At 42.8% G+C, this 21,895-nt stretch overlaps 1 protein-coding gene across 1 annotated transcript in view; it reads left to right on the forward strand.

Moving 5' to 3' along the window:
• Window positions 1-21,895, forward strand: part of MYO5B (myosin VB) — a 149,716-nt gene that overhangs the window by 112,775 nt on the left and 15,046 nt on the right. The window contains exons 22-28 of the mRNA XM_075019778.1: window positions 3,439-3,523; window positions 4,973-5,121; window positions 5,925-6,044; window positions 6,925-7,062; window positions 8,772-8,834; window positions 15,001-15,252; window positions 16,067-16,164. Coding sequence (XP_074875879.1) covers window positions 3,439-3,523; window positions 4,973-5,121; window positions 5,925-6,044; window positions 6,925-7,062; window positions 8,772-8,834; window positions 15,001-15,252; window positions 16,067-16,164 — 905 coding nt within the window. The remainder of the gene's footprint in view (window positions 1-3,438; window positions 3,524-4,972; window positions 5,122-5,924; window positions 6,045-6,924; window positions 7,063-8,771; window positions 8,835-15,000; window positions 15,253-16,066; window positions 16,165-21,895) is intronic.

Below are 21,895 nucleotides of genomic sequence, written 5' to 3' on the forward strand. Positions count from 1 at the left end.
CACAGCTGAAATGCCTTTTTGGGTGGGCTTCTCAAAAGGGCATTCAGCCTGTACATGTGTTGTCTCTTGCCTGGACTAAGAGCTGCCAGAAAAGCAGTTACTCACTCTTTGCACACGTATTGCACCCACACAGGGATGTATGGAATCAGTGATTTTCTTTTCTCCAGCACCAGATATGAAGATCCTTTTTGGCACAAGGCTCAGTTCATTAGTTGGCTGCAGCACAGGCTTTTAGAGCCTGAAAGGATGCTTTATTTTGAAGGTGATGCAGCTGGGGAAAAACTGCTTCTTTTTGTTCTCGATTGCAAATCCCCTTCAAGCACTCAGAAGAAAGGTTGATTTAATGACCAAAGAAATGCTTTCAAAAAGCAGGAAAACAAAGCAAAAGCTTTCCCTTGTTGTAGAAGTGCCTACTGCAGAGCAAATACTATGTACTTTACCATGACAATAAATGGTTTAATTATAAACCATAGCATTTCTGCTGAGCAGTGCAGGCTCCTATTTCTGACAATGGCTTTCAATTGCACCCTTTGGTTCCTTCTCAGTGGGAAGACGGAGAAGACCTGTCTCCTCCCTGGAAATGTTTGTTTAGCCAAAACGCTTTCCGAGAAAAATTCAGATAGAGTTTTTTGAGTAGTTCTAATAACTACCAAAAGTGTGGGGAGTGTCATGAAACTGAATTCAGGTGAGAAGCGCTTTTCACCTTCAATATCAAGATTACACCATGGCCATGGTTGTGGTGGGACACGTTCGCTCTGGAGATGATACCCAAAGTCATCAGACATTTCTGAGTGACGCTGAGATAACAGCCTTAATTTTATTGACTTGAGCTGGGGCAGCAGCTCTTGCAAATCCATATTAGTTATGATTTTGTTACTGAAAAAAAGTCCTTTAATCTCTTTCTTATAGCTTTTCTCTTTGACTCCTTAATTTTAGAATAGCTCTCCTTATTCCATTTTGTGATAAAGTTTAAGACATCACATCTGGGTGAGTACCAACAGCTCTTCCTAGGGATTTTGGTACCACCTAATCTTCTCACTTGGTGAGCTAGGATGATTCAAAGCCTGGCCAGGAATTTTATTAACAAAATCCTAAATGCCATCACGGTTTCCTCACAAGATAGGGAAGGACCGGAGCCAGATCTTATGCACAGGTGCTTCCAGTGTAACACCTCAAAAAAGGGGCTGAACCATCACGAGTGCTCGCTGCTCAACATCTTCCATAGAAATCCTTCCAGGCAGGTGCCGTTGCATTTGAAGCATCTTCAAAGATCTGTTTCCTACAGAAAGGTGAGCAAGGGGTACAAAGTTACCAGATACGGATTTTGTGCTACTTGGCCATTGTGTAAACTGCTCCACTTGCCTCTACCTGTGTTTAATGGACTGTTTTCATTCTCACTGGGTCTCTGTTAAACGCAAATTTTGAATTCCAGCTTGTTTGTTTCATGTGGAAACATGAGTGTGATAAAAAAGTTCAATCGCTTAAGATCACATCTTAAAGATACCCTATCTGGATTAGAAATTTTTAAATCTGGCAATAATTGTTGCGGACTCTACCAAATGTTTCAGTTCTAAAATATCCCCCCAGCACAGTTGGAAGTACTCCAAATTTTTGTCTAGTTCTGCTTTCCAATTGTCATAACTTTGTCCTCTGGGCAGAAGAGTTCTTTATCAGCACCTATTAAAGAGCACTAGTAAAATAATCCCATTGCCTTTAATCTTTTCCCTGAGGGGATAAACGAGTCAAGTTCCTCGCTCACCCATTGCAGCACAGGTTTTCCTTCCCTTCTATCACTCTTGTAGCTCTTTGCCAATTTTTTAAGAATTCTTCTTAACTTAGACACTAGTGCTGATCTAATGGCTGCGTGCCTGCTATATTTATTTGAAGTGATGCATCAGTGAAAGAATGTAGTTGGTTTTGGTACAGAGTATTGAAATCATGGCTTAGTTCCGAGCATTTAGAACACCAGTAGCTCTGCATACCTTAAACTGTGTTTTCTTCACTTCTACTTGTATCTCCACACTCCAGCTTTCCTACTATATAGAGAGATGCAGGAGATTATAGTCTCATGCAGACAGCTGGAGCAAATTAATGGATTGGAGAGTGAGGGGTGGTGGGATCTTGTAGTTTCTGTGCACGGGATATGACTGCTTCAGTCATGGCTTACAGTAAAATATTCGTTGTGCTTTTATCCTCACCATTAGTATGTATCTGACATATGCAGTATTTGATAAAATACCTTGATTTGAGCATGCTTGTGTAGAAGACTGAAGTCTGTGCTAGGAATGCGTGCCAGCTGGGCTGCCTATAAATTTTACCTAGTGGTGACAGCAAAATTATTGTTCTTGGGCACTGAAAACTTTTATTATGGTGTGTACAGCGTTGTTTATCTTTGGCATCTTGAGATTCTTCTGCTGTGTGTAGCTGTCTTTGAAGCCATGGCTAGAGGATGCGATGAAGCAGGCACAGGGAATGACATTACGCTGGGATGATGTGTCAGTTTGTTCTCCTACCTGACAGCAGCGGAATCATCCTGCTTAACCGTAGCAGCATATTTCACTTGATCATGTGATGTTTTTGTGTTCTGAGATAACGCTGTTGAATGCATCAAAATTCCTGAGGATGAACAAAATTACAGGATAGGTTGCTGCCAGCGTCAGTCCAGCCTTCTTGTTGTGACAAGTGGCCTTGCTTCCCTTTATTTTTAAGAAAGGGGTAGTTAAAAAAACCAAACCCAAAACAAACTATTTTGCAGGATTTAGTTTGTTTTCATTAATTTTTGCTAGGCAATCCTTGGTGTTAATTGCTATATATCCTTCTGTTGTATTACGAAAGGCCCTGGTACATGCCATGCCTCGCTGTACTAGAGGTTCTGCAGTAGTGTGAAGCATTAAAGTGATTATAACCTTCCTACATGAAGTAAGACACATGAAGTTAAAAAAGCCTGAACTATTTAGTATTATTGCTCACATTCACTGCATCCATCTTTACTTAAGTGCCACATTGCTTGAAACAATGAGGGAGATTTTTTTTTTCCCGCAGAAGTCAGTGCTAAGACTTGAAGATAGTGATGAAGCCCATCGAGGTGTGGAGATAAACCCCTGACTTGATGACCTGATCACTTGTAGGAGTTTCACTCCTGCAGATCATGGTCACCAAGTCCAGCTGCTCAGTATTTTGTAAGATTCTGCTGAAAACATTAATTTAAGGGAGAAGTGCACTCAGGAAAATAAAAGTTAGCCTCTGTTGTTGCAGTGCCATTCTCCTATGCTTCAACTCCTGATGTACAAAGGATAACTGGCAAAGCACAAGGGGATAGATCTTTTAAACAGCAAAGAAAGCCTGAACAAAGCTCCCTGTCTCCAGCCAGGTGAAATGTAATCCCTCTGCAGAGGCTCTGACCTGCAGCAAGCAGTAATTCTTTGCCTTGTTTCATAGCGCATATCTGACTTGGAAGAAGAAAATGCTCTCCTGAAGCAGGAAAAAGAGGAGCTTAACAGCAGGATCCTGTGTCAATCTGAAGGTAAGAAAAAATGCTTATAGCATCGTAATGCCTCCTCTAAACGAGGAATTTAGCTGTTTTCGCCTGTAACTTGTTTTTCCTGTGTGCTTTTCCTACCTCGAAAGGTGCTAATCTTCCCGCAACCCTTTTGTGGTGGTTTTTGTCATTATTTTGTTGTGCAGGTAGTTCTGTTCATGCTGTCCTGCTGGTGGATGGCAAGACAGAGGCTGGTTTAGTTGGTGAAATAAGGAATAAAGTACCTAAAAGGGCTTTTTAATTCAATTATGTTGCAGCATTTACTGCAGGTGATGTGGGAGGCAGTGAGGCTGCCAGGAGTGGAGGGTAGAGAATAACAGCGCCCCAAGATTGATGAATAAAGGATCCAAGGAAGAGCACAGTTAACGATACTGAGCTGTGACAAAGGATTTCTCTAATGTGACAGGAGTCTGTGAGTGTTTTTTAAAGCAGGGTCTTAGATGGCGAAGGGAGGAAAACAATCTGGGAAAATCCCAAGCCACCAAAGAAACTATCATGTGTGTATTGAGCTTTCTTATTTTTTTATCATCCTTTTCAGCTTTGACTTTGTTGCAGGATTTACAAATACTATCACGCATCATTCTGTGGATGTATCTATTGCTGCTGCGTGGTACTCATGAAGTACCTCTTGCTCTCAGCCCAATGCAAAATAAAAGAATGGAAATAACATGCTAAAAAGAAACTTGCTGCAAATATTTCTTAATCTCTTATGGGATGCTTTTGGAGCATCGAAGCTTGGGGAAAGCAAGTGGAGGGGTTTTGTTTGGTGTTCACCCATTTAAAAGGACACATGGACTATATTTGCCTGGTTTCTCAAAAAGGGGAGGGACCAGATTTGCTTCCAAAAGGCAGTTCTTAAAAAAAAAAAAAAAAAAAAAAAAAAAAAGAATTTCTTTGGATATAAAACACTTTCAACCCCCCCAATCTTACCATGGTAAATGGTTGATGATGGCAAGAGAAAGAGATGCTACTGTTGATTTGCTCCTATGCCAAATCTGGTGGTGGGAAGCAGGCAGAGAAGTCTTTAAATGCAACGAGTACCAAAGGCACTTCTTAAACATGAATGTATTTCCATACTGTGTTGGTCTTTTCTTAAGTGGGTTTATGGCTGGCTCATGGGAGCTGGAGCTGTCACAGCTGAGTTAAGCATAATAGATCTGATGGTTTGTAGGTGCTGGAAGTTTTCTTTAACTCAAATGACAGAGGACTGTGCTCTCCGAGCAGAAGAGCTCAAGCTATTCCAAATGGCAAGGAGACAGCTCTAGATTATAATAGTCTCTAAATATTAGAGAATGCTTATATGTATTTTAAAGGTTCTTGGCAGGGAGCATTTTGTTAATTACTCAATATTAATGCACATATTTACAAGAAGTTTATTTTGGAGATGAAGATTACAATTTCTTTTCTTTTTCTTTTTTTTTTCTTATTTTAAAGACGAATTTGCACGAAACACAGTTGAGGAAAATATCCAGATGAAGAAAGAGCTGGAAGAAGAGAGGTCTCGTTATCAGAACCTGGTAAAAGAGTATTCAAGGCTGGAGCAGAGATATGACAACTTGCGGGATGAAATGACTGTTATAAAGGTAACAAAACTGAAATTATCCCTGTTCTATGGTGGCTGGATAATGTGGCTCACTCATCCCCAAAACACTTAATAGAACTGACATTATTGTGCAGTTTGTGCTTTATGTTTCTAAGAGTGAACTTCTACACTGAAGCTGAACCATATGTGTGCCTTGAAAAAAAGAGCCTGATCTTTCACGCTTCTCTGTTAACTGCATAGAGACATCTGTGAATCTCAGCAAAAGCTGGTTCATGCTTCATGTTTTGCTTTTTGTTTCAGTGGTGTTCATGTGTAGGTGTTGGGTTATAAAACAAAAAAAAAAACCCACCACCACCCCCCTGCCCCAACCCCAACAACATGACTTCAGAATTTCAAAAGCCAAAGTTTTTAGCTTCAGCTTTGCTGAAGTGCTAGAGGAACTGTTGAAAATTAGGTAATAATTAGAGTGATGCTGGATTAGGTAGAAGGTTGAGCGTTTAAAGGGAGCCCTGGAGGGTGCTGTGAACAGCATAATTTTGAGCTCAGATTTGCATGTTCGCACTTCACGGGCATCTGGTGTCATGAAAAGCCTTTAATTCATGCAGAATTTTTAAACTGAGCTTCTGTATCACTTCACGTTTTATTTTAAACTATTCCCCTGTGTTAATATGAAAGTTATGGTAGGGCATAAGAACTAGAAAATGGAATCCGCTATAAGGTGACAGCCCTTTTGTAAAGGTAACCTTAATATATAGACATATATTTGTTCTAAGAAACAACGCTTCATGAAGAATCCTTCCTTAAACACTGAATGTATTATGTATCTGCATCGCTCCTTGGCAGCAAGCACCAGGGCACAGGAGAAACCCATCCAACCAGAGCAGTTTGGAGTCGGATTCCAATTATCCATCCATATCAACCTCTGAGATAGGAGACACCGAGGATGTAATACAACAAGTGGAGGTACAGTAAATTGGGCAGGCTCGAGGGGAGGAGAGCCCTGCTCCGTGGGGATGATTGATGTGGGTCTGGGAGCACGTAGAAGGAATGCAGGTTGGACTATAAAGTGTGAGGGATTAAACTGATTTCGTGCTACCGAAATACCTTGTTAATTGTGTGAAAGGGATTGCAGGGCTGCGGTCCTGTGGCAAATGCTTACTCGTTTGTAGGGTCAGACTTAAATAGGGCTCTAAATATAATTAAATGTTGTCTTTTGGCCATACCAGCTTAAAGACTGATGAAAATTCATCAAAGTGGTCAGTGTTGTTACATGTAGGTATTCCTAGCACCAATGGCAATGATTGTGTAGCAATCCTTCTCCACAAGGATATGAGTTCATTCCACCCTTGCCCTGAGTGTTTTCATTCCAATGCATCTTTACGGGTGCTTTGCTGTCTGGCACAGCCCCTGTAATCAACAGTCTCTTAATGCAGAAAAGAGCAGCATAAATTATTCCCTGGCTATCAAGAATCGCGTGGAAAAGGGAAATGCTGTAATATAAAATATTCTAGGTGAAGCCAATTAAAAAACAACTAATAAATACTTGGCTGGAAGGGATTCATTAGGGCATTTTTTAATGTTCTTAGCTGTGGCTCCAATCAGCCCGCTTACCTATTGGGCTGTTAAGCATTCAATGATTTATTAAAATGAGTCAACTGCTTATTGACATTAAAAATAGGTGCTTAAAGTGGGAGTTTGGTCTCTGAAGGTACTTGCCTTTCTTGGGATCCTCCTGTTACTGGCTGTGGCTGGGGTCGGTGCTGATGTACTGTCACGGCACTGTGCGTGGTTATAAAACCTGACTGAGGTCTTCTCCTTTTTCTACTCCCCGGTTCTTCTCCAGGAGGTCGGGATGGAGAAAGCCGCCATGGATATGACCCTCTTCCTAAAGCTACAGAAGCGAGTGAGGGAGCTTGAGCAGGAGAGGAAGAAGCTGCAAACCCAGCTGGAGAAAAAGGAGCAAGAGAGCAAGAAATCCCAGGTCAGAGATGTCTTTTCATTGATACTAATATTTCATGTTGGTAACTGGCTTTCCTTGGTTGCCTGAGGACACGTGATGTAGGGATTGAGGTTTGAGAGGGACAAGTTCAAGTTAAGGGACAGCAAATCCATCTGGGAAACGGAGAGAAACCTTTTTGGCAGCTAAGGACAATTGGACAGGAGAACTGATTTTTTTATTTATTTATATATTTTTTTTTAAACTGATTATAACAGATTTAGGACAGTATCTTAAGTATCTAGAAAGCAATGACACGTAGAATCAATTTTGGAGCATTTTATTCTGCCTGCATTGATCCAGTTTCGTTCTCTTGAGAAATCTGAAGTGTGGACTGAGTTTTGTTAGTGAAGGTCAGAACGAGGAAGGGGTACATGAGTATTTGGAGGATTGCAGATGGATGTGATGCTGCACCTTTTGGCTGGATCAAACCTAGAGGCATGTCAGTGCTTGGGAACTGTGAAGAGAAAGGCCCTGGTACCCCACATCTCCACATGTCTTTTGGTTGATTTGGGTTATTCAAGCGCTTCTTTGCAGTCCTGGTGTCTCCCCATCCAGCAGTGTGTGGTCTGAGCTGATAAGCACTTCACAGATGTGTCAGTCATGCTTGTGTCCTCAGTTTGATATTGTTATAATCTGTGTGGTTTGGTTTTTTTTCCCAGTAATGATCATGTAAGAATGTAGCCTAAAAAATGGTATAGTAAGTCAGAAATAGCAAGGTAGCTGTTAGAAGAATGGGTTCTTCCTTTTCTCTGTATTGCAGGGCAGGGATATTCCTTTGATATATTCTTTCTTCCTTGGGAGAAAACATCTTCCTACAGTATGGGTGGTTTGCTTGGAAGTCATTAAAAAAAATAATAATAAAAATAACTCTAGATTACTGACAGACCAGTAGTAACTTAAAGAGTTGGTCCTGACTTGCAACTGGAATCTGAAAATACAGCGCACTCTAGCTGCCAGTGAGCTGATGTTTGGCATAGGGGGCTTTTAATAGCAGATCTGTTGTATGTGTTTTACTCGAGGCTTTGTGGCTTGTTCAGAGGCCAGAGCACCAGAGACGATGCATGCCATGAAACACCAGTGCTGTGTGCGTGGTGTCGTGAAGCAGCAAAGATGCTCTTGGATAAAATGCTGAGCAAATGCCATCGCTCTTGGTTTCATATGTGAAATTTCTGGGGCTGCTGTTGCTTTGTTTGGGAATTATTTTGTTTATTTGTCTCCAGTGTGAGATCAGTGTCTGTTGACAAATGCAATAAGAGACTCAACAAAATAATCCACAGTAATTATTTATTTGCTTCACCAGATATTCTTACTGATCACCTCTAGCAATTTGCAGGAAATACATGGAACAGGAAACTTCCCCAGCCTCTCATCCTTGCTACAGAGGCAGATTAAAAACCTGCTTCCCAACTGCTATGTTGAAGATTGTTCCCCTAATGACTGTCATTGTTTGAAAGCTGCAGTGAGCCACAGTTGTCAAGATATTAATGAGAGATTAAACCATTTTTCTCCTGAAGCAGTCCCTGCCCTGCTACGTGTTGCTGGGACTCCGTCTAATGCCAATTAATAACATTATTATGGTTGAGTTGGCTGGCAGGGTTGGCTGTTGATGGAGGTGTACCTAGCCATCCTGTGCCATGTGCCAGTTCATCTGGCTGCTTTTAAATACTAATTAATCTCTTTAATCCATGCAGGTAATTGAAACGAAGACTGAAGTGACTTCAGAACACGAAGATTTTGCATACAACAGTCTGAAGGTGAGTGAGGAGCCCCGACTTAGTGCTGTAATCTATTGCATGGCTCCAACAGCCCAAACAAATTGTCTGAATGTGGTAATAACCCAAAACCTCCTGTAATCAGCTCTGATGATTAGAGATGGCAGTTGGAAAGCTGTAGCTCCCCGTTGGCTCCTGGGCCTGGGGAGGGCTCACAGATGTTTCTCTCTGGGGCAACATCTGTTCTGCGCTGGGCTACCTGTTTCTGAGTCACCCATAGCAGTAACAAGCTCACTTATGGTGAAGGGTGCTTTTTCTACTGCACATATTCCCTCTGGGACTTTTTTGGGTTTCCTTTGACGTGACACTGCAGGTCTCAGCAGTTTGCTCTGCAGTAAGTGTGAATTCTCATGGCTGAAGCCCAATGTATTTCTTGTTTCAGGCTCCAACTCTGCTTGTCCGCTTTCCTTGCATTCCCAAGGTGCCACTTGGGTCAAAACCAAATAAATCTGCTGCGTGGATTGCAGTAATAGCCTCCACCTCTCAGTGTCAGTGCTGGCTGAGCATAGTCACCCTGTGTCTTCCCAGCTATTGCCCTACCCTGCAATTCGTCTTGTCCCCAAGCTCTAAATCCTTACAGTTCTCCTCCATCATTTTCTCCCTATGATATACAGATTGACCGAAACCTGTTAGACTCCTGTCACGGCTTGTGTGGATTGTGTCCTCCTGCTTTAACTGTACCCAACTACTTCTGGTCTTGACTGTTAGGCCAATTCTTATGTCCTGTTCATCCTTGGAAAACCTATTTCTGGGATAGGCTTTGTAAGGAGGTTTTTTTTGTTTGTTTGCTTTGGTTTTTGGTAGTGCAGACCTACATTTCAGATGCTCCTTCTCTCCTTGTCACCTTAACAAATATCACAATACAGCTGAGAAATCCAGAGGAATATATGTTAGCCAGGATAACATCATACTAAACCATCTGACAGTAGTAAAACTATTTTTTGCTATCGTAGAATATCTTGAGTTGAAAGGGAACCATAAGGGTAATCATCATCTCCTCAGAAGGATGCAAAAAAGCAGAAATTAGAGACAGAAAGTGTGTATGTTCAACCCTCAATAAGAGCATACCTCTAGCAGTAGCTTTTTCTGGCACTTCATCCAGGTAGTTTTTTAGTCTCTAAGCACGATATTTTTGTTGCACTTGCTAGACAAGCTCTTTGTGATTGAGGGAAACCCTGCTGAGTTTCATTAGTACCTCTGCACAGCCCATTGGAGTAGAAGCGTGGCAGGAGCTTTAAGATCATTGCCCAAGTATCTTCCAGTTGGTTAAACATGGCTATGGAAGTTTTAAGCTTCTTGACCTTGTAAAGCAAAGTGAAGTTGCAGTTTGGAAGGGGAAAACCCAGCAGATGAGAACTGCCACCTTCTTAAATGACTGCTGCAGTTCTGACTTCTGTGTAAGTTAAAAAATTGTGTTTTCTTCAAGTTTGAACCCAGGAATTTCAGGATGGAAATATTAATTTTGGATTTTCCTACTTTCTACATTTCTAACAAGCCTTAATAACTCTCTATTAACACAATTTCATAAGAATAGGTAGCACATGTTACAAAAAAAGCAGGGTTATTTAACCTTTAGCCTAAAATATAGGTGGAAAATTAACTTGCAAGGAAACACATCTCAGAGTTAGTTTTTAGTGGCATTGCACTAAACCAAGAGTTTCTCTTTAAGGATTTTCCAGCACGAGGTTCTTGCTGGAGTTGCAGGAAAATGAGCTGAGGGTTGCAACAAGGAACAACCAGGACTAAGAGCTTGCTTTAACGCAGTGCAGGCCAGCACGGACCAGCTGTAGCACATGATATTTTGGGTACTGGCATGTTGGGTGAATGTCACTCCAGGAAGAGCTGGAGGTCCTTGTGAAAGCGAAGGAGCAATTGCTTCAAATGCCATACTGAGAGGCAACCCTTAGTCCTAAAGGAAGGGATTTTGTGTTCCCTATAGGTGGGTTGGCCTGAGAGGAACCACTGAAAAAGAGAGAGAAATACAGCACACTGGTGTTTTCCCCACTTCTGAATATAGGACACTGCCTAAAGTCTCCATCTGCAGTGAAAGAGTGACTTACTGCTGATTTTGAGTGCTGCTTTTCCCTCCTTCCCCCATGACAGCTGCTTCTGTGACTATAACAAAGTTCCTCTTCTCTCTATTTCTCCTGCGAATTTGTATCTCAAATATTTATACAGTCTCTGACTCCTTCAAGAGTCTTGCGTTACTAGATTTATTTTTCCTTTTTGCCAACTTAAAAAGTCTTTATCTTGAAGAACTAGGCGGAGGTGTCTAAAAGCTTACACACAGCAAACTCTTCCTGTGGATGCTCTCGAATGGTCCATGAGATACCGGCTGATGGAGGAGGAAGGGATGTTGGCTTTGATGCACCACTGATGCACTATCTTCTGGAAACTCAGACTCCTTAGCCAGTTTAGAAAGGTTTTGGAAGGTTTTAGAAAGGTGGCTGCAGTGTCTCTTCAGAAACCAGTGTATTTCCCTGAAATTAATATGAATTTTGACCTAGGTGAGGTGTGAAGACTGTTACTGGTGCAGCTGAACACCTCATTGTGGTGTAGGAGTGTTGCACTGGGTGGGGGAAGAGATGCTTGGTTAAGGTCATGAATGACTCATGGTATGGTTTGGATAAATCTAAGTATAAATCTATAAATACAATAAGCAGTACAAATGTAAATATATTTATTTTAAAATAATGCATACAAATATCGGTTTGGGTAAATGTAATAAATATCGTTATTGCTGAAGAGCAGGTTTTGTTGGGGGTTAAGGATGTTTCTGGGTCTTGTTCAGTGCTTTGTGACCTGAGTCTTCACTGCCTTCTGTTCACTTTTGGGTCCTGTTCAAGATATTTTTGACATGCACAGCGCCTCAAGCAGGACGAGACAAGGTGTGGGCGTTAGTGGGTGGCCGTGCAGGCTTGGTTTTTGCAACCAGCACGTGGTCTGCTACTTCATAGGTGTCTGCTGTCATCCAGCTTTGTGTCTAGGTCTAATTGTCCTGTATTGTCATGGCACCCATGACAGCAGGGATTTGCCTTTGGGATTAGCTTTTGGTGGAGAGCGTGTTCTTGGTGCAGATTTTGATGGAGGGAAGTGAGTGAGGCACAGTCCTTCCTTAGAGAGGCTCATTTGGATAAGGGTTGGTTGTTTCTTTTTGTAACGATGCAAAGAAATGTGAGAAACTTGGGCTAACACTGATATATTTACATCAGGCATAAATTATGCATCCTTTGTAATGGATAAATAGAGTTTTCAGTAGATGCTGTCCCAAAATATGCCCAACCAGGTGTATGCTTAGCCATGAAGCAGGGCTGGAAGGGTGTGAAACATCTCCCAGGTGGGAGATATGTCCCTGAGCCATGCCTGCACAGCAAAAAGTTCCCCAGTGAAAAATGTATTTTTCCAGCTTGTTTTTTCAGGCTGGGCGAGTGGGAGTGGGAGTGAAAGCACCAAGGAGTCCTTGCCCTGACTTTGTGTTCCTAGCAGGAGCACAATGCATGATTTGATTTCTTGCTCTTCGCATAGCTGGGATGTTTGTTTCATCCCTTAGCCTTGGCAGCTCATTATAAAATGAGCTTCTAGAGGATTTTATTTTCTTTTCCTATCGAGAACCAGAAATAGAAAAGAGGGCAAATTCCTGGCATGGCAGTGCTAACCTCTGATTTACACAAGCTCATGCCTCACCCAGCACTGCTATATAAGCCCCTTCCTAAAGAGTGAGTCTATTTCCATCACCGTTAGTGCTTGGGTACCCCTTTCGCACCTCCATAATTCTGTACATGTTGGGACAAGTGCAAGTTCAAGTTTAGGATCTTCTGACGGTGTAACTTGTCAAATAAATCAGCGCTATTGGACTATGCTGAAGAAAGAGCGTTTCTGACAGGGCAAGTAGAAGTCTCCCTTTCTGCATTCGAAGCATTTTGTTTTAGCTTCTGCTCTGCCATCACTGATGCTGGTGCAAAAAGGGTGTACAGGCAGGGGACGATAGGCATCTCACCCATGTCTATAGATATTTTAACATTGCTTCATGCCCAAAATCCACCAAGAAGGATTAGGGAATTAATTTAATTGTAAACTCTGAAAGGAGTCCAGGGCTTGAGCTCTTGGAGTGGGGTTGTTGGTTATAACTTTCTTTCCTGATCTTCCTGGCTTTGTTTCTAATCGGAGCACAGCTTGGTACGACCAGTCCCTGGAGTTAGCAGTGTGGCTGACCCATTAAAAAAAAAAAAAAAAAAAAGGGGGGGGTGGGGGGAGAAAAAGAAAAGGAGGAAAAGAAAAGGGGGGGCAGAGGGGAGAAAAGCAGGGGGCTTACCCAGCAAATAACAGAAATCTCAGAAGAGCCACTTCTGCCGAAAAGCACTTAATTGCTTTCTTCTTACCCTTCACCTGTCTCTGAGCATGATCAGAGAAGAGTGGAAAGCAAGTCAATGCTTCAGCCACAGGGCAAGAAGAGTTAAACCCAGTTTGGTATTGATTCCCCACTGCGTGCACTCTTTTCAAACTCCTGTTGTACAAAACAGCTACAGAAAAGCCAGTGTCTCATACACTCCCTCTGCTGAGCTGTGGTTAATGTGGATGTGGAGGAATTGCTGGGTCTAATGCATTTCTTATCCTTTTTTTTTTTTTTTTTTTTTTATAATGAGAGATGGTATAAAGTACCTGAATATGCTCCATTAGTGATGGTGTTTGTTCAGCTAGGAGTATGCTGGCTGTCCAGATGCCAGATCAGCTATTCTGTTCACACCTCGGCTGTGATAAGGCATGCTATTTATAATTTGTAAGGATTCATAATTACAACACCCGTTTCCTATGGAAACGAGGTTTACACAGCTGTGCTAGCTACACACTGTATAAATTGTATAAATTGCCCCCATCCCCCCCTAGCCATTTTCAGGTTCATTAGTTTGCATCAGCCAAAGCTGATAATGAAGCAGATATCCCATAGATAAGAGGGATCGTAAAAGAAAGCTGTAGAAAGGGTCAAAAGGTACTGGGGAGAAGGAAGCACCTGGATCTCAGCGAGGGAAAGAGCTTGTGCTATTGTAGACACCAGAGAATCCACAGGGATGGGGGTTAGTCCCTAGGAAAGAGCTGACCCCAAATCAGTCAGACACCAGACTCTGTCAGCTCGCTTGCAGGCATCTCTGGTTTTGCTGTGCGATGGCTGGATGATGTTCCCGTTGGGTTTTGGTGTTGTCTGGGCGCATACGGACAGGAGGGAGCGGTCCTGGGTGCCACCACGCAGCAGCTGGTGATGGAGAATCTGGTGCAAAGAGAAGGTGGGCTGTTGGGATTTGGGCTGTGAGCAGGACCCTGGGGGGTCCTGGCAAGGACTGCCCCATCCACAGGAGCAAAGCTGCCCTTGACCCAGCTGGGATGTTCCAGGTGGGTTTTGGGTGCTGGCGGAGAGCTGCCAAATGTGGCGTTACAAGCTGCTTTATGGTGAAATACTGAAATATTACCTGCCAGAGTTTTATTCTTCTGTCTTCTACTGTCATGCAAAAGCAAACAAGCCCTTCAGCTGTCTTGGCGAACACGGCAGTGCTCATGCATCGTTATTCAGGAGAAGCAGTTGGTGTCAAACTTGTACGGTATTGCCCCTGCCTTCAAATGCCAGCAGCTGACGAGATGTCAGGGCGAGAAAATCCTCCAACTGAAAAAAAAAAAAAAGAAAAGAAGCCGTAGTGGGAATTCACAAAGCTATAGCTCACCTAATGGGCTGCCTGCCATGATGAAGGGTCATGTAAATCAGCATCTTCCAGCTTATCTAATGAATATGAAAGATGAGCTAAACATTGTGGGGTTTGTAGTGATTTCTTGATTGAGAAGGAAAAGGGGTGGAGAAGAAACAAAAGTGTTTGGCTTCTCTAACGGCTTGCTTTTGTGTTTAAAAATAGTGTTAACAAATAAAAACTCTCCCCTGTGTCACCCTGTAGTGTTGCTATTAAATAGCAACAGGCTACTGATTACAGCAAAAATCTTTTCTGAACAACACATGGCTGGACTGGCAGCAAAATATAGATTCTGGCGAGAATTGATCGTTTGGCTGTGATCATCAGTAATCAAGTTACCTTAGAGGCATCTCGGAAAAGGATGAGGCACTGCAAGACAGCTTATCTAAACTGGTTAATGGCTTGGTATTTTCCAGAGGCAAGAGCTGGAGTCGGAGAACAAGAAGCTGAAAAATGACCTTAATGAGCTGAGGAAGGCTATCGCAGACCGAGCAACCCAGAACAACTCATCCAATGATATTCAAGACAGTTATAACCTCTTACTGAATCAGCTGAAATCGGCCAACGAGGAGTTGGAAGTGCGGAAGGAAGAGGTGCTCATCCTGAGGACACAGATTATGAAGGCAGCCCAGCAAAAAGAGACAGGGAAAAACATGGTAATTGAGAGGGTAATGGATTTTCTTTTCCTTTTCCCGTTCTGTTGCTGTAAATTCACTGACCGCCTGAGCGATGCCATTTCTGCTTTGGTAGGCTCTGGGTGGCAGGATGGTGTGGGGAGGTTATAGGAGATTCTGCCTATGGATAAGATATAGTCCATTACATCGTTTGAGGCAGCCCAGGACTGTACGTCCCGTGGTGGTCTGTACTGCTGTAAGGTGTTTGACCTCATACCCGATGAGGTCTAGCCAGCTCACACCAAGGAGCAACTTCTCCAGCCCTGCACCAAGGTGTAGTGGTCTGAGATGTTCCTGGTGATGGTTTGTTACAACTGGCTTATTCTGTAAGGAAATGGGATGGGGAGAAAGAGCTTCTGGACCAGGTTCTGCTCACTTGATGCTGGTGCAGCTGTAATGTGTTTCTACTGGTGTGTAGGCAAGAAGAGAGCCTGTCCCATCACAGTCGTTTGAGGGGTTTTTGTTCAGAGCCTGTGCTGATGGAAGAGTACATTTTCGGAATTGTACTCTCATTTGGGCTTTTTAATTCACTACCTTATCATTCCTTGGGGTTTTGGTATGGTTTGTATTTCAGACCGCCCCCCTGGCCCTTATCTCCCTCCCAGGTTCACTGCATCCTCCTTCTATCTCCTAATGTCTGCTGCTGTCTGTTTGCATGCGTATGAATTCATAGAAACTCTCTAGTCTGATGGATGCCCCGAGGAAGCTCTCTTATGGATGGTTGGGAGTTGTTCGGTATCAGGAACTTTGAAAGACAGGAAGAGATGTGCAGGATGTCATGCTGCTGTGTTTTGCATGTTGTATTTAGGAAAGCATCACTACCAATGCCAGCTGGCCGAACAGTGACAAGCACATTGATCAGGAGGACGCGATTGAAGCCTACCAGGGGATGTGCGAGACGAACCGGTAAGTGTGGCCCAAATTTTTCCAGCAGCAAGAGGGGCTGACCAAAGTGTGAGAAATGAGATCCACACCAAAATTAACAACATGGTTCAGAGAGTTACCAACTTCTGGATTGTGATCTGGACCTTGGGTCAAGGATGGGCCATAAAGATGGGGTCAAAGATGCATGTCTTGTAACATCAGGACCAGCGTTTGTCTTTTTTCAATTTGTTGCCATTGAATATTTCCTTTCCTGAAGTGAACTTGCTGATGAAATTTCTGCCCTTCCTGCAGTAGAGGTGATAAGATTGATTTAAGCATCACCTTTTTGTCAGTAAATCAATGGGGCTCAGCGTGTTTCCTTCTGCAAGGTGTGTTTTTTGGTCACTTAATGAATTCTGTGGATTTTCTCTTACTTCCTTTCAACTTTCTCCTGGAGTGTGAGCAATGGTATAGGATGTAAAATCCCATTGTCAGGCACAGCTTTACTCCCTAAACTGCATTTTCCAGCTTGCACATGTAAGGATGGTTAGTTTGTGTTCAGGTGTTGGTGAACGAGTTGGGAGTCAAAGTATGAGTTGCTGTTTTCCAAGGGCATGTGTCTGACCAGGTCGTATCACTGGTTCCCAGTAGTAATCGATATTTGGCCATCCTGGAGTGCGTGTTGTCCACTTTCACTCAGCCTGCAGGGACACTCCGGTCCTTCTTCAGCCTTTCTGGTTTCCAGACTTAACAACTTTGTGGGGAGGATTGAATCAAACACAGAAATAATGAAAAATGCTGCAATGAGCTAGTTTTCCACAGTGTATAAATCTCTTTCCTTGCCATTGCACAGGTGAGCTGCAGTTTAAGGAGTTCATGTGATCAGGCCTTGGTGTTTTTTGGCTTCTTGAGATTTGGGAGGGGAAATCTGCAGTCTCCAGGCTCAGTTTCCTATTACCTCTCTCGTCTACCTCTCATGAAGCTTGGCTGGAGCTTGTCTCTTGTACTACAATAGCAGTAGCTCTATAAACTATCACCCTGATTTTCAGCAGTTATTTATCCAATGGCTCGTTAATCACAACCAGCTTCCCAGTTATATGGTTCCCTGTGCATTTGTTTGTATATTGGGTTGGTTTATAAACTGTAGGCTGGAGTCAATGGCAATAAAACAGATGAAAACAAATGCTCGGGGAGCATTGGATTATTGTATTTGTGGATATAAATCAACATTCCTTCCCCCCAGCATAAATTTGCATTGGTACTTATGCAGCTCTGTACCTAAGTGTGTCAGCATGAGAAATAAAACTGCTTTCTCTTTCTAATCTTGATCAATAAATACTTCAATGGAAAGCTTTTCTGGTGGGATTGCAGTTCTGAAATGGGATTAATAAGCAAGAGCCACTTTTTCTCCCACCTGTGCTGCAAGAAGCACTCCCATTTCTCTTTACTCTGATACCTCTCATTCTGTGGGCGGTTTCTAACGGAGTTCGATGCTCTTCCACCGGTCCAGTCCGACCGATGTGGTAAAGCCATGGTCCGCCCATGGGTCACTCCTAGCTTGAAGTCATCATGTCTTAGCTGCTTAGGCTGGGGACGGAGCATGGCTTTATTTTGGTGGGAGATAGACCTTTTATTCACTCTGTGTCTGTATAATCCAGGACTTTTAAATACAGCAGGAGGAAAACAGGAAAAACTGCCAGGTGCTGCTAACCCTGCCCACGTAGCGATTCTCTTTCTCCACACCGTTCTTGGGGGAAGGCCCTTTGATGCCAGGTCAAGGGGAAATTTGAATTATAAATGCAGTGAACTCAGCTTTTTTTCTTTTCCTTCCCCCCCCCCGCCCTTGCTGACTTTCAGCTGCTAAAGGGAAAAGTATTAAGTTAGTTTCCAGCTAATTTTCTGCTTCAGTAACTGAATGTAAAGCTAGGTAGGCTCTTTGTTCCCTGTTTCAGTTCTTGGGATCTTTCTTTCAAGCCTGTTTGATCTTGGTGGAAATGTAGAGCCAACAAAAGACCAGGTGATGATGTTAGAGATAATAACCTGGCAGCTCAAAGCACATCAGGCTTAGTCTTTGAAATTAACTTCTGTGATTAACTTCCAAGTGATTTCTGTAGAGTATGTGGCTTTTTTTTTCTGCTGGGTAAGTCCCACCTGCAGCTGCGAGTGTTAAGTGAAGGGCTGGTGCTGGCTTCATGTGGAGGATGCTTTTGCGGCTGGAAGAGGCCATCACAAGGAAAAGGTTCATATCTCTCCTTACCACTCTCCAATGTGTCTCCTCTTATCACTGCTTTCCACTCTGTCGTATATCTAATCTGTGATGTGCATTAGTTTTCCATTTAATTAAAAAAAAAAAAAAGCAGCATATCTGTGTTTGAAAATGAAATGCCCCTTCCTCTTTATTAAGAGATGATAATTATCTGAAGATGCTAAAATTAACATCTCTGGGGTTTGGTATGCCTGCACCTCCTTTAAGCTACTTGGAGGAAGGGAGGGAGGCATTTGGGCAGGAATTTCTCTCCCTTTCATGGAGGCAGTTTGCCAACTGCAAGTTGCCAGCCGCTCCCCCAGACCCGTACCTCCAAGATAAGGATAAAGGAGAAATGAGGCTGAGTCATGCCCTTTCAACTCCTTTCAGCCTTAGTTGAGAGAAAGATTTACCCAGCATTTTAGGAAATTATTTTGGCATGTACTGATTAATCTAATTAGCTTGAAAGGACCCCTATTGACTTTTAATGTCTTGGTCAATATGAACTTCTGGGAGAAGGGGATCTCAGTGATTTCCGAGTCAGTGCTGTGTTGATGGACGCAGGCTGAATGCTTATTTCCCAGGGCAGTTTTATCTTAGTATAATGGCACCCTCTTGAGCTGCTTTCTTCATTTACCACGGTGCATATGATGAAAAAAGGAAGGAAAGCTATTTTTCAAATGAAGTTATCCAGGAAAATGCATCTCTTAAAAATGCTGCTGATCGTGTGAGATTTCCCAGGTTACTGACATGTAGTAAACAGTGAGGATCCTTCCTGGTTTTGTTTTTTTTTTTTTCTTGGTTTTCAGTGCCTAAGTACATGTTCTGTTGAGATTATATGAACAACAACAACAAAAAAAAACCTTACTAAGAAATTTACCCAAATCAGACCAAGAAATCTCCCTGTATCTGTCAGCCTACAGGCCCTTTTGGAAACCTGCCATGTATGGGGTAAAAACAAGGTTTTAATTTAAATTCATACATATGGCTTTAACAGATGAATTTGCCAAATGTTAATGCCTGAACTGTTTTGCTACTTTTGAGAAATGCCATGCTCGTACACCAGGATGGAAGGGATGTATCAGTTGTCTGCAGTGGTGAGACACTTCTTGAGTCCTTTTGTGGTAGTGCTGCACCGCCACAGTTCTCACTGCTTTCCTCGTGTGAAAATTTGCTATAGAAAACTTGTACTTTTCCCTTTAAATATGCAGCACTTTCCTTGCCAGGGAATGGCATCTGCCGCACCTCTTTTCAAAATACGAGATGCATGTTGGCTTGGTTCTTTTTTTTCTCTGAAAGATTAATAGTATACTAAGCAGGTGTTGTTGTTGTTGTTTTCATTATTATTTCCAAAAAGAAAAACTGTTTTCTAACTCACATCAAAGCCAAGTAAAATCTTGCTGTAGCAATTGTTCCTGGTCAGGTTGACCAGCTCCCATCACTCATTTGTAATGTGTTCAACTCCTCATTAAGGAAGATAGATTAGTTTCCTGCCTTTTATAACTTCAAAAAAACAAAACAAAACCCAAAAAACCAAACCCAAACCACCTGTTAAAAGGAAACTTTTAGTATTAAAGTGAGATGAGACTTTTCTGGGCATTCTTCTGCCTGGATGGGTAGGGAGAAGATTGGATCTCACATGGGAGTGAGGAAACAAACATCCAAGGGGTGTTTGGACTGAAGGTTGCTCCAAGGAAGGGCTGATGTGTTTGACTTGATTGAGGAGACCCTTGACTGAAGTAGAAGGAAAAGAATTTATTTTAGACCAGTGGAAACTGCTGCAGAAGGAAGGAAGTGGAGAAACTTGTCTTAAAAATATCTTATTAGTGAGATGTGCCAGAGCACAGAAGGTCTGGAAGACGCATGAGCTGTTCAAGCTGTCAGGATGCAATCAACAGTGGGGTCAGGTTATGTTTGCACTGTGGGTTGGAAGTGCATGTGGGCTGTTCCAGCTCAAAAATAGTTAATTTTTTTTTTTTGGAGGGGGAAGCAAGGAAGCTTGTTGGGAGCTGCTAAGAATCACTCTGCTTTTCATTTTACCCCATCTGTGTTTGGACAGTTCTTCCTTACCCCTTGTGCTGACTTCTGCGCTCTCATTTATCTCTCGTGGTCCTTGTTTTTCCTCCCTGGTTTTTAAGCATAAGGTTTTAATGAGGATTTGAGCTAGCTGATGTGGCGTGGGCTTGCCAGCTCTTTCCTTGCAATTAAATGGGAAACAGTTTAGTCTTACAGAAATGAAAACTCAGGCTCTGATTTCCAGGAGTTGGGCTTTTTGGTAAAAACAATAACATCTCAAGAGTGATGATAACTTGCTAGGAGGTTGGACTGGGTGATCTGCGATGATCCCTTCTGACCTGAATGATTTTGGGTTCCTGTGTTGGCTGCGGTGGGTTGGGGAGGAAGGGGCTGCACGAGGATGTGTTTCACGGCTGGGGAGGGAGGAGAAGCTCCACTAGCAGCCCGGGGTGTTGTAGGAGGCACAACCAAGGCATGGTGGAAAAGAAAATACAAAGTAATGATAGTGTGCTTTAAAAAAATAAATTAATAAGGGTTCGGCACCTTTCCCCCTTCTATTGCAATTGACCTTTTGTCTTTCTCTGTCCTCTTGTTTCCTTTTTCTGTCCTTTATTTCTAGCAAGACTGAGGACTGGGGGTATCTCAATGAAGATGGAGAGCTCGGCTTGGCTTATCAAGGTTTAAAGCAAGTTGCCAGGTCAAATGCTTTTCTTTTCTCCACTGCTGCTTCTCCCCTCTCTCCCTTTTGCTTGCCCTTTTGTTTCTTTCTCTTCCTCTGCTGTTGTCCTCTATAGGACCCGTTGTCCTCTCTGGGAGCAACCAGAGGTAGAATATCCAAACTGGAGGAATTGAGACCCTCCTCTAATTTTCAGAGGAGTCGTTGTGATTCTAACTGGGCATTGCTGATGGTGGTTGTTGTCACTAATGCCTGAGCTGTGATTCAGTAAGAATTATGTTACATTAATGGGAAATTGTGTGATAAAGGTGTTGGGAAGCTGTAATCTCCAGGAAGCCAAAACAAACAAACAAAAACATTTTAGATATTTTTTTTCCTAATTGCACTAGGATAGTGTTTTCTCCCAGTCCTTGACATGTCAGAAGTGGAGTCCCTGTGCTTGTATTGCAACCCTGTCTGCTTTGCATGCTCCTGGGGATTGTGCGCTCCCATCCATGCATTGCCTATAGGTACAAGGAGGAAGGTGCGTTGTGGACACCCAGTGCTATCCTTCCACAGCTCTCCCCATGTCCTGCTCTGGTCGAAAAATATCTCAGCAGGACACACCAGGGCTGTACCCGCAACCTCCGTATCTCCTGGAGATGCTGGTGATTCTGTAATGATCTCTCATCTCCGAGCTGATGAACGTTTAGAAACACAAATGGAGATTAAAGCAAGGCAGAAGGACTCCTGGATTCTTTTCCTGGTTCAAGCTGGTGCTTGGAAGAGCTGATAATTAAATGTTAATCAGTCTGTGCTCTCCTGCAGGGTGGTTATGAGGCTCCAATATATATTTG

This window comes from Buteo buteo, chromosome Z, assembly GCF_964188355.1.
Source record: "Buteo buteo chromosome Z, bButBut1.hap1.1, whole genome shotgun sequence".
NCBI lineage: Eukaryota > Metazoa > Chordata > Aves > Accipitriformes > Accipitridae > Buteo > Buteo buteo.